Source organism: Patagioenas fasciata, chromosome 1 (genome assembly GCF_037038585.1).
Source record: "Patagioenas fasciata isolate bPatFas1 chromosome 1, bPatFas1.hap1, whole genome shotgun sequence".
Classification (NCBI taxonomy): Eukaryota; Metazoa; Chordata; class Aves; order Columbiformes; family Columbidae; genus Patagioenas; species Patagioenas fasciata.
The window spans coordinates 190816260-190829215 of NC_092520.1; the positions used below are offsets into that span (position 1 = coordinate 190816260).

Genomic DNA, 12956 nt, shown 5'->3' on the forward strand with positions numbered 1-12956 from the left:
TAAATTCTGTGGAAGTTTTAGCATCAGACCCAGTTCTAATCAAAGTAAGTGAGATCTGTGTTTTTAATTAAGAACTCTGTAACTAATAAAAAGAAAAAAACAAAGACTTCCTGATCATGCAACAAACCATTTTTTATCTTAGGGCTTTGATTCTTGTTGTTTGTTTGATGGATTCTGTAAGCTCAGTTTTACACTTTGTTAAGTCTGTTTAGCTACAGCAAAGTCCTTAGTAATGTAGTGATGTATTTGGGAGCACAAGTCAGTTTTTCCTTTCAAGGGAACCACATTCCACGACAGCAAGAAAGAATATGATTTTCAACAATTGGTACAGCATGAGTTATGAACTAATGGTAATAGGCTTATAGTAGTGCATTTTTGTCTGAAGGAAGGGGATGCAAGTTCAGGTATAGCACGTATACATTTTGAATAAACATTTAACCTGTCTTTCCAACACGATGTATTTAGAAGAATGCATTTTTGGAGTCTTATGCTAATATCTACCAGAATTTTCCTATTTCTCTTCAGTTTGCTAAGAAGTCCATGACAAGGTTCTGACATTCTGCCTAACCTTCCGCTTTTCTGTTTATCCTTTATCTACCTCTTAGACACTGTATTCCTCCACTTCCTTTCCAGAATTTGCTGGTTTTGTGTTTGAAGAGTTTTCTCAGATGTGATTCCGTCTACATGCCCCCACATCCATTTCTACATGGAATGACACATAAGCAGCGTAGTGTTGTCATTATTAACCAATAGTTCAACAAACCAAATTAGTGCAGTGCTGCCATCACAGCTTTAAAACTCAAAAAAGCAGACATTACAACAAAAGATCCAGTGTGGGTAATATCCATAGGACAACCCACCTTACTACTAGTTGTATCCCTGCTGTAAGGATCAGTGAAGCTTGATTGGTGCCACCCTGCTGTGTGCCATGGTTCCTGTTGGAAGGACACATGGATGCAGAGGTGGGATGCAGAGGTGGGATGCTGAGGTGGGGAGGGAGGCAGGAGCGCTCTGAGGATTTGTATTTCAGATGAGAGAATTTGATGCAATAAGTGTTATATTTAGGAGTTCTGAGTGAAGTTCTGATATTCTAATGCCTTTTTGCACACGCACACACAAGGAATTTCTTTTTGTTAAAAAAATGAGAAAATACAATGCAAGGATACCTAGGAGGCATAATAATGTGAAGTTGTATCTGTATGAAATATGAACAGGTTAACATAACTATGAAAATGGTATTTTTGTGCTTTTTGTCATTTGGACATTTAAATATGTCTCAATGTTGCATTAAAGCAAATGAATAGATATAAGTGTATCCTGGTTTTCTTGGTTTTAAATAAAGCATTGGAAAGTTGAGAGTTAAATAATCTGCACATCAAAACTGTATAAACACCTGATTTATTTTTTTCAAATTTCATGGGGTTCTGAAAATTTGTAATAGTTCTAGGTCCACCTAAGGTTTTTCCTTTAGTTTTTTAAAAGCTTCAAAATTGAAGAAGATTGTTTCAGTTAAAAAAAAAAAAAAGTTTTTAAAGGATATTTTAAATTTAAAAAAAAAAAAAGAGAGAGAGAAGTTTATAAATAAAAATAAAATACCAAATTGAATATTTTGGATGTGTCAGGAGAGCTCTTTCTTTGGATACCTCCTGTCTGAAACTTACACAAAGTTCATAAATGTACTTCCTGTTCTTTTATTTTGACTTTTGCACAGTGGTACATCTGAAAGCACTGGAAGAGAGAAAGTCAGGGAAAAATCAATCCCATGTAATTTGTGTGATTACTATGGGTGTACATTGCCCTATAGATAAGTTTATAGCTGCTGTGTCACCCTTGAATATAGTTTTTGAATAGTAAAAAAACTTCCATTCATTTCTAATATTAATGTTTATTTGCATACTTACTTTTACTAATTATTTACACCTGAATTAACTGTTGCATATATTGCCAATATTTTCATATTTAATATTTTAATATTGCAAGTATTAGACAACAGACATATGCGAATGTAGTTATGTAATGCGAAAAATTTGTTCAGAGCAATTTGCTTGTTACCACTATAACATCAAATTGGTTTTGTGATCTACTTTATAGATCTTGAGGCAAAAGGGGATTTCTTGGAGCTCCTGCTTGTGAATTTATGAAAGAAAAGTTATCTGCACCATGAAGACATGAAATAAAATTGACTCACATAAAACATAAGCTAAAACTTTCATTTTCAAGAATTACTCTGAGTAAGCCAGTTTAATTAAGATGAAATTCACTGCACTCACTTCCAGATCAATCAATCTTCATGTTAAGAGCTAAAGTGAGGTGTGTTAGTCATGCAGAAGCATTAGATAGGCCCTTTTCCAGGAAGAATTCTGCCTTTGGAGTTGCTACTCTTAATGACGGAGGTTTCAGTACCCTGTGCAACACAAATCGGGCATTCAGAAAAACTCACAACCACGGTTTTAGCCTTTTTCCTTTTGAGATGCTTGCAAGCGAGAGTGTTTCTCATTACTCCTCCCCACCTTGTCCAGGTGCCTCCCATATGTTGTTAGCGAGCAGTCTGGAGGCTCCAGGTGACCCACAGACCAGGTTTAAACCCTCTTCTTCTCGGCAGTCCTTCGTCAGAGGAAAGACCTCTTGTGGGCTGTGTTCTCTGCCTCAGTTTGTGTCAGTCTCAGTAGCTCTGCTATGACATTGGGCAACTGATTGCAGCTGAGGCTTCTGCTCTTTGGGTTTTTCCTAAACTGTCCTGAGTGGCAGTCCTTTCATCCTGTGATGTAGTGTCTGTGCACATGAGAATTGTTTCCAGTTTCCGTTTAGTAAAAGTCACTGGGTGCCCTGTGTGATGTAGCTACATAACCTCAATTGAAAATGAAAGGAATCACGTATGTAGTGTTTTAGTCAGCTTTGATAAAAGTCCAACCTTTGTTTATCAGTTTTTCATTTGCTATTAGAATTGGATTTTGAATAACTAAATGTGTGCTTTGACTCTCTAGATAACATCTGTATAGCTCTGAAAGTTCTGCAGTAGTTTGTTGTGTAGTTAATACTAGCGTTACTTACATGCTTTTGCTGACACAGTAAATGAAAAATAAGAATATATCTCTCCTCCTGGCTTCCTTTGTGTAGACTTTGGTTGGTGTTTATCAAGAAAAACCCATGCCGCGATATGACCCTCAAAGCTGTCTCCTGCATGGCAGCTCATGCTGTCAGCAGTGCTTTGTGAGGGTCTAACTATGCAATTTCTTTGTAACTTGTCTTCGTGATTTTTGTACTAAAAGACATTAAGCATATCTTAAATGTTTCATTTAGGGGATGCTTTTTTCTAATTTTGTGCTGATAAACATGCAAATCTGAAAACTAATTTAATCAGAAGAAAAAGGCTTTACTTTTATTCTTGCCATGCCATTTATTACATAAGACAGTACAGAAATGAAAACGGCTTATGGTGTGCATGTTATCCTACAATTACAAATCAGATTGTTTTAAGAGATTTTTTGTTTAGATTTGATTGATCATAAATGTAGGGAAATAGTTACTTTTTTTTGTCTTTGTTCTCTCATTTCCTCGTCTGTCATTAAAATGCACTATGAAAAGATCTCTACAAAACTTTCTAACTAATGATTTAATTATTTTATTTTAAAATGTAAGCTATAGAATTATTAATATTTGGTTTGAGAAAAAATAAACAAGCTTGTTCGTCAACCTACATCAATGGGTTGTTTTTTGGAGGGGTTTGTTGTTCTTGCTTGGGGGATGTTAGCAGATTTCTATGATCTCCTGTCAAATCAAAAGCTTAGCAACAGGATTAACAGAACTTCTGAGTGTGTCTCTAATGCTTTTGGCAAATACTTTTTTTGTGACCAACTAAATTTAAATAGGCTCTGTGAAATGCCTGAAGATTTAGTGTTGTTAATTTATGTTTTATATATACATATGTATGTTAATGCCTTTCCGTGAAGATAACAGCAAGAAACTATAGTTTCCTGCTGGTGGAATTTGAGAGCACATACCCTACTATATATGCCAGCAAAATCAGCATATTTTATTTTTCTGATTGAGTCTGATTAAAGCTCAAAGCAAGAATAGTGACCACAGAAAAAATTTATAGGATTTCTCTATATTACAAACATTTTTCAGAGAAGTCTGTTAAGTGCATAATACATGGTATGGGTCTACTATGGGAAGACTTTCAAACTAATGCCTACAATATTTGATTTATATCATTGAGAAGCCAGGGAATATCATTATCTCCTCCGCCCCTTCTTCCCCTCCGCTCCCCTCCCCACCCTGCCCTGGTGCCTCCTAAACTTCCAGGAGTCAGAGGTAAGATAATTTTTCTCTATCTTATTAATGAAAGGTTAATTTAGTACTTGTTAATTTACAAATGTTTGTTACAAAAAAAAAAAAAAAACCACAATTTATGAATATTTTGTGCAGCATTGTTTAGGCAGGATTTGATTGCATGCTATAATCTACTGTATGAGCTTGTTAGTTGGATAAGCTTTATCTAGTTTATCTTGCATGTAATACATGCCATAAATTGTTTTGAAAGGTAGATGTGGACAGAACAAAGAGAATACAAATTAAGTCACACATCCCCATCTGACCTTGTAGAGATGAGGAGTATAAAGATGGCATCTTTCTAGTAGTGTATTGAGAAACCTTCACTTGGGAATTGTGGAGGACATGCAGACATGGAGCTCTGTGTAATGCTCATTAGAATCGCTCCCCAGGCTGAGAGGCTGGAATATTTTTACTTAGTGGAAATCAGCCCTCAGAATACATGCTAGCACTGATGTGCAGAGCACTAGCACATACCTTAGGAGAAAGCCTTAGAAATATTGAGAAAGGGAATGGACCTGTCTGTGGACCAAAGGAGCAGTAAGATGAGTTAATGCTGTGGAAGAGCTATTAGATTTAATCACTGGAGGCCTCTGCCAGCTCATACTAGAGATTTGTAGGTCTCTAGAAACCTGCTTGGAAACTTCTTTTGCTGAGCACCATCAGAAGTACAATACTGGATTTGGCCAAAAACACAGAAGAAGAAGGTGAGAGACTACCTCTAAACTCAGACAGAAGGATTTTCACCTGGGCTGTAGGAAATTCATTTCTTGATCCTTCTTCAATATAGTTAGTTATTAAAGGTGAGGAGGCCTCAAGAGCCTTTAGAGTAGTTCTTCACAGAGTGCTCAGTACCTGTTTATTAGGGACGTTTTGTGGGATGTGATACAACTGGGTTCATGTCCCTACATTAAATCAAATGCAGTGGGAGTCCAAAAAGGGCTTTAACCACTGGACGCGAGGAAGGGTGGGTCTCCTTGGTCTGCCCTGGCAGACACAGGCACCCTACTGCACGCTGAATGTGATGGCATGGCCTGTGCGCTAGGACCCGAGTCCAAGCCTGCTTGCACAAATGAGAAATTTGCTTTATGAAAATTATAGAGCAGATCGTTTTATAAGAATATCCTCAGAGCTTTCAGAATAAATGTAGATAAATAGTTGATTCCCAGACTTACCTGTTTTATCTCTTCTGTACTTGTGCATTAAAATGTACTCGCTCATAAAAAGTGTTCTTGTAAATTTGGTTCTCTCTGACCAGGATGTGGTTCCTCCCACATGTGCTGCAGTATCAAATTAAAGCCAGGAAAAACTGTTGTGACTGATTATGTCCTGACTAGATGGGCATTGCTACCCTTAGAGCTAGTCCTCAGTCCAGGTGGTTGGCCACTTCTCCAAACACAATCCTATAAAATTCCTTAGACTGAGTCTCAATAGTGTATTAACTAATCAGTTGACTCCTTGCAGAATTAATAGTTCTGTTAATTTAAAATGTTGGGTGATATGGTATTTATTTTTGTTTTATAGAGGCAGACCTCATTCCTGAACTGAATGAAACTGAAGAATATGAGGTATAGCATTCATTTATTTTTAAGAGAGTATTTGAAATACATACATTTCAACTAAGTTGAATAGATAATCTGTGAAAATTTACAAAACTATGTCACCACCTGAATGCGTTATCTGTGTTTATTTATACATACATATATATACATATACAGCCTTCTCTTTCAGCTACATTTCTCCCTAGATAACTCTAGTGGTACCTCACCCTGGGGCTGGACCTGCAGGGAGAAGTAAGGGATATCACAGGATATGCCTAAATATTTTTGAAAATGGGACATCAGGTTACTCTCACCTCTGAGTGAAGTCTGACAAAATTGTTCATTCAGCAGAATCAAAGGTGACACCCAGTGTCAAGCTTTCTAGTTTGTTTAAAGAGAAATCTGACTTGAACTTGCTTAGTATGGTCTTGCCATGTAGTAAACTAAAGTAAGGGAGTAAGGCAGTTGTGCTGAAGAGTGTGTCTGCTATCAGTGTGCTATTGGTTGAATTTAACAGTTATTCCAAAATTCTTGGAGGGTCATTTACTTTTAGTTCTTGAACTCAAGTTAGACTTCACAGTATAACTCTATTTTACACAATTTTGGATGTTTTTATGACACCCTCTGCAGCCTTCATACTTGGTAACTAGGTTTCTGGCGTCCCAGCAAGGAGAGAGGTGAAAATATCATAATAAAGTTTTTAACGATCTCTAATACCAGTTTTACAACATGGACAGTTCTTTCAGTAAGACCTACATTTGTATGAAGTGATCCCTCAGAAATTTTATTTTATCATTTCAGTCTATAACCACAATATTCACACTGAGTAGGCAAGTCCTTGTTAAATAGACAACCTGTGTTTATCTGTCTTCTAGTTGTTTATTATTATAATTATTACTTATTTACCCTCCCCTGTACCTGTGGATGCTAACTAACGAATAATACAGTTACTTCTCTGTTGATATAAGTTACGTATCTAGGTTATTATATTGCATCTGTCAGGACAGTAACTGGGTGCCGGTGGATGCTGATTGATTTTTACTTGAACCATGAAAAATTAAAAGTGCAGGCATTGCCTCACAGAAAAGAGATTTTCAGAAACAAGGGCCTGTCCTGTCAAGTCCAGGTTTGAGAACACACAGTCTAGGTGCTGCTGTCTGTACATCTTTAGTATCTAGCTCTCGGCATGAAATCCATGCCTGAGAGTCGTGTCTGAGGTCCCTTATATTGTGTGCGTGCACTAGATGTTCCTGGAACAAAAAGAGACACCAGTGTGAGCACGGCTCTAGCCTGGTGCTTAAAACCCTCACTCTGGTGAGGCTGGGTGAAAGCTCCTATTTGCTGAGTGCCCCAGTTAATAGTTTATTCAGCTGTGCATCATCTTGGGGACTTTTTTCAAAGGGTGTTGATTTTACATTATTCTCTCTCTTGTGCCCTGCTCAGTTCAGTGCAAGAGCAGGATACCTACTCAGCCTAAAATATAGTGGAAACTGAGGATTTCTCAGATGGATAGCCATGTCCCAGTCTCCTGTCTTCTGGGTGTTTTCTCTCAACATTATCCTTTTAATAAAAACAGATGGGCATTACCACCACATCACCAAACCAGATCTTCAAAAGAAAAAAGAGTTACAACTGTGTTTTGCGAGAGGCCCTGTCCTGTTGGTGTCTCTTAGGGCTGTGTGTGTCTATCAAATCACAGCCTTCAGAAACCAAAGGTGCCCCTCAATCTAGTTTACAGGGTTGTGCTCAGACAGGTTTGTTTCTGGTGCAGTTGTAGGTGAGGGCACAGCACAGAACTGCAGGCACTGCTGTGTCTAGCTTCAAAATGAAAATACCCACTGAGCAAGTTAGATGTTTCCATGTTACTTTTTTTGATTTGAGGCAGGGAAAGTTGAAGAGGGGATGAAAGGATTTAAACTTAGATCCTCGAGGCCTGCCTGAATCCTGATTGTATTTAGGCATGTAATTTTTATTTTTTCTTTTTGGATCTGTCCTTAAAATTCAAAGCTTTAACACAGATTTTTTGTGAAGTATATCATTATTCATATTCAACAAAAAAAGGGTCACAACAGGGGCTAAGTGGTATCACTCACAACACTTACAAAACTGTTACAGTCATGTTGACCTTCCTGAAATCTTCTTTTCCAGAAAACTCTGAAGGTTCAGCAGATTTAAGGACAGGTCATCAAAATTCTGTTATTATGACAAGTAGTCAATATCAGTATGTCAGTGCAAATCTCTAAGACATTCTGAAAGCAAAACTTTTTTTCATTGATATGTACAGCATATATAATTGCATTTTATTAGGAAAGGTAGAGGGGTTTTTTCAATTAAGTAGATAAACGCTACAAGTGGTTTTGTCTTTCAAACAGAGCAAAAGTAACACAATATTTAGGAAGTTGTTTTGACACAGGATTTTTTTGCTTGTGTTGCAAATGAGTAGTGTTTTCAAGAGAGAATAGGATACCTGTTCTTGCAGCTAAATATTTTGCTTTAAGACCAACAGTCTTCTCAGTCATTCTCATGCTTTGCCTCTCTTGCTTCTGTGGAGCCAGGAGAATGTATTATTGAAGTTTTGGTTTTCATTTGCATACAGTGTCTATAAACACTTTTAATTGTATTCGGCTATGATATTTTTTCAAAGGATGAAGTTGATGAAAAGGAAACAGAGGTGGATGAAGAAACTGCAGTGATTCCTAGCACTGACAGTACAATAAACCAAATAAGGAGGAAAGATTTCCAGGTGACTACATCCAGCTACAGTCAAGAAAAAATGGGGAGAAAACCCAGTGAAGCTAAAACAAATAGATACTTAACAAGAGAAGAAGAATTGCATGGTAAGGATGATGTTTTCAAAGCAGTTTATTACCCTACTTCTCCACCTGCTAGTGAAATTTCTGAAGAAGAGGAAGGTCCTTTTTTGGAAGCAACTACTGGAATTCCTCCCCAACTCATTGACTCCACCAAAGGCATAGAAGAAGAATACATATACCTTTCTTCAGGCACTGAACCAACAAGAATAACCACTACTGGCCATAGTGATGAAGGTTTCTTGCTGTCTCCTTTTAAACCTCATCAGGAATCTGGTGACTTTTGGAGTTCGGTTCTTACCACTTCTTCAGCACAGCTGGTTACAGAGGAGACCTCCCAAGAAGACACCCTTCCTTCAGGAAGCCCAGATATAAGCATACATGATGTTCTTTCCCAAGGCTCCATTAAGTATGTTTCAGAAGGTTTAGCATTCTCAAGCTCTGATGATCCTCCAAAGCATATTTCTTCCACCGATGGAAATGTATGGTTTCGTAATGCTACAGATCCGACAACTCGATCTCTTGATACATCGGAAAGCAAGCAGTTGTCTCAGACCAGTTACACTGATGCTTATGTAGAGGGATTACAGCCAGCCACAGAGCCCTATTCCAGCAGCCCAGTGGTTTCACAGGACACCTCAGATGCGGATTTAGAATTGCCACATTATTCTACCTTTGCTTTCTCCTCTGCTGAGTTACCACCTCACTCTGTCTCTTCAAGCTCTGGAGAATATGGTTCTGCTTCTGCTGCCAGTGAGGTACTCTCTCAGACAACTCAACCAGTCTATAATGGTGAGATACCTCTTCAACCTTCCTACAGTAGTGAAGTGTTTCCTCTAGTCACCCCTTTATTGTTTGACTCTCAGATGCTCGACACTACCCCTGCTACATCAGATAGTGATGTGACCTTGCATGCCACACCTGTATTTCCCAGTGTTGGTGTGTCATTTGAACCCACCCTGTCTTCCTATGATGATGTACCTTTGCTTACATTTTCCTCTGCTTCCTCCAGTAGTAAAATGTTTCACCGTCTGTATACAGTTTCTCAGATGTTTCCACAAAGTGCTACTCCAGCTGTTGCAAGTGATAAGGTGTCCCTGCATGCTTCTTTGACATTGGCAGAGGGTGATACATTAATACAGCCAAGCCTTGCTCAATACGCTGATGTGGTGTCACATCAAACTACTCATGCTGCTTCAGAGACACTGGTATTTGGTCATAATAGAACTCACATATTTTCTCAAGTTGAACCATCCAGCAGTGATTTAAATATGCATGTACTGTCTACAGTGTCTGAACTTCCTTATGCTTTGTCTAGTAATGTGGGCTCCCTCCAAAGCTTTACTGTTTCCTATGACTCCACAGAATTTGTGCATGATTCTGTTGACGTGTTTCGTCAAGATCCTTTATTTAGCAGCTATAACAATGTACTGGTGCATAAAGCTTCTTCTGTAATATTACAAGCTGATACTTTGCTGCAGCCTACGCGCTCTCTATCTAGTGATATGGACTGGTCTGAAGCATACTCTGGTAGTGAGTCCCTTTTGCCTGATACAGATATTTTAACGGTACTTAACGTTTCTTCCTCTGATTCTGTAGATGAAATTACGTATGAATCATCTGGGTTTAGTGATGTTAATAAGATGCTTCAAAAAGGTGATGTTATATATGGAGATGAGAGAGAACTGCAAATTTCCTCTTCTTTAAGTGAAACAACTTTCAATGCTGAAAGTAAAGTGCTACATGAACTTTCTACATCTGTTTCTGACGATGATATAATTAAGCAGAATACGTCTCTGCAAGAATACCCACTTCCTGTTTCTAGCACAAAGGGAGTCCTTCCAGTCTCTCTTGCTTTTCCCACTACTAAGATATTTGATCGTGATATCAGTAAACTTACAGAAAGTCACCTTTCCATTCAGACTTTGCATGTTACACCTCCAGCCTTTGATGACACTTTGCTTAAACCTATGCTTAGTGCAAGCTCAGATCAAGCTCTCTCTGCCCCTGCTTATAGCAAAATGTTATCCTCGACTCAGCTATATTTTTCTGAGACCTCAGCTACATTAAATAATGAAGCATTACTGCAGTCCTCCTTCCAATCTTCTGGCGATGGCACTCTGCTTAACACGGCTGCAGTTGTGCCTAGTGATCCAATATTGGCTGAAAGCTCCAGGGTTCACAAAGATAGTTCTACATTTGACCAAATATTGCATCAAATGGCACCAGGTTCCACCACGACTGAAACCGTGCTGCATTCTACATCTGCACCTTCCGTTGCTGATACGTTGTCAAACACTTTTAGTAAGCCCACAGCGTCACTTCAAGGTTTATCTGTTTCTTATGCAAGTGAGGAATATGTTTCATCCAGTTTGTTTAACAGTGAAGATACTCAGCAGGTTATGCCTTCATTGTACAGTAGCGATGTTTCATCCCAGCTGGCCAGTTTAGAAAATACAAATGCCTTTCTCCCCCAAGCAGTGAATGCCATAACAACTCCCTTCCTAACAGTTGATACATTACCACATGTAGCTACTCCTGCAGACAACCGTATCTCTTCAAGTGTTTTTGAAGGAAGTGAGGCTGCCAGTGTCTCTTCAAGTTCTGCACCTGGGTTTGATCCTGTTCATATGCCTGCAGTTCTTTCTGATTCTGACGTGTCCATTCGTCACACTCTTCCTTTATCAAATGTACATATTTCTGTTATGACTGTTCCTCCCAAAAGTGAGATCCCTGTAACTTTGAGTAGGTCACTGGTTCCTACTAGAGAATCCTCTGGGTTGTCTCCCAGTATCACATCCAGTACTGATTTGTGGCCTTCTGTAGTTGAGGATGACTATGATGAATATGATGATGACTTCCCTGTAAGTAACTGTATCTCATGCACTTCCCATAGAGAAGCTCAGGATATGGTAGTAGAGGAGGAAGATACAAAGGTAAACAATAACAAGGATCAGAGTAACCTAATTATAAGCTCATATTCTGAGAAACCTGAAGAAGAAGAGAAAATTTCGACTGCTGCATCAGACAGTCAGATAAACGATGCCACGGACAGACACAATTTTACATCCATACCAACTTTGACAGCAAGTTTGTTACCTAAGAAGCAGAACGACCCGACAGTTTTGGAGAACCACATTCAAGCTGCTAGTGTCCCGTTGCAAAACACATCAGAGTCTAAGTCTTGGGCTGTTTTTACAAGTGATGAAGAAAGTGGTTCTGGCCAAGGTACCTCAGATAGCCTTAATGATAATGAAACTTCAACAGATTTCAGTTTTCCAGACCTTAATGAGAGAGACATTGAAGGGACAGTTGAAGCAGGTAACTCAGAATTAACTCCTGGATCATCACAGTCATCAGCCTCATCTGTTACTAGCGATCACTCATCTGTATTCAACATCTCTGAGGCAGGTTAGTCACGGATAAGTCTAACGAATACCATGGAAAGCTGTGAGGGGATGCTTTTGTGCCATAGAGAATGAGAGGTTTATCTACATATAATAAAAGGAGAACATACCGTGCCAGTGGGTGTGATTAACAAAGCACTGGGGAACAGGGGGTGCATGCTGAGCTGGCTATCTTGTGAATGCTACTTCTGGCTACTTAAAACTGCACCTGAAATGTTTTTCAGTAAGAAGATTCATGCTCTGCTTTTGGACAGATGTGTACTGCCAGCAGAAGTTAGCTGGTGCACACTCTAAAACCAGAATTTGTTTCAACGTTAATTGATTAATTTTAGTTTTGAAGGTTTAAGAAGAATCTAAGTTCCTTGTACAAAGACAGGTACTGCCCTTATGGAAAACCACCAGAGAAAATCATGCCTCTGCCAGAGTAAACATATCTCTGAGATTGGGGTTAACTTAGAGCATCACATTTCCTCCTTGTGTTTTGTTTTGTGTTTTCTAAGATGCATTGAGCAAGGAAAAAAGATGCTTCAGTTTGATTCTGATCCATCTTGCCTCATAAAAACATTCACTTTCATTCTCACTCTGTATACCACCTTCAGATTTCAGTGAGATGCAGACTTTTTGTGCCAGATTTGCACATTTCCAAAATACTTACAGCCAGATATTCCTGTACCTGTTTATATTTAGTGCTATTTTCCTATTTAGTCCTCTTAAAGTCAGTGAGAGTATTTGTCATCTGTGATTCCAAGGATAAGGTCAAAAGGCAAAACTGAACCTCACATAGATAAAAACCTGATAAATATAAAGCATTTCCTTTGTATTTAAAAATGCATTTTGGAAAACTTGAGGTATTGAGACACATAGTT

The 12956-nt window shown here is 38.5% G+C and overlaps 1 protein-coding gene across 5 annotated transcripts in view; it reads left to right on the forward strand.

Moving 5' to 3' along the window:
• PTPRZ1 (protein tyrosine phosphatase receptor type Z1) overlaps nt 1-12956 on the forward strand; it is a 139305-nt gene that overhangs the window by 92567 nt on the left and 33782 nt on the right. For 4 of the 5 annotated variants that reach the window (XM_065837906.2, XM_065837924.2, XM_065837915.2 and 1 more), the window contains exons 11-12: nt 5857-5900; nt 8518-12094. In XM_065837906.2, the coding sequence (XP_065693978.2) occupies nt 5857-5900; nt 8518-12094 (3621 nt within the window). The remainder of the gene's footprint in view (nt 1-5856; nt 5901-8517; nt 12095-12956) is intronic. The other variant, XM_065837941.2, reaches the window with a different exon arrangement.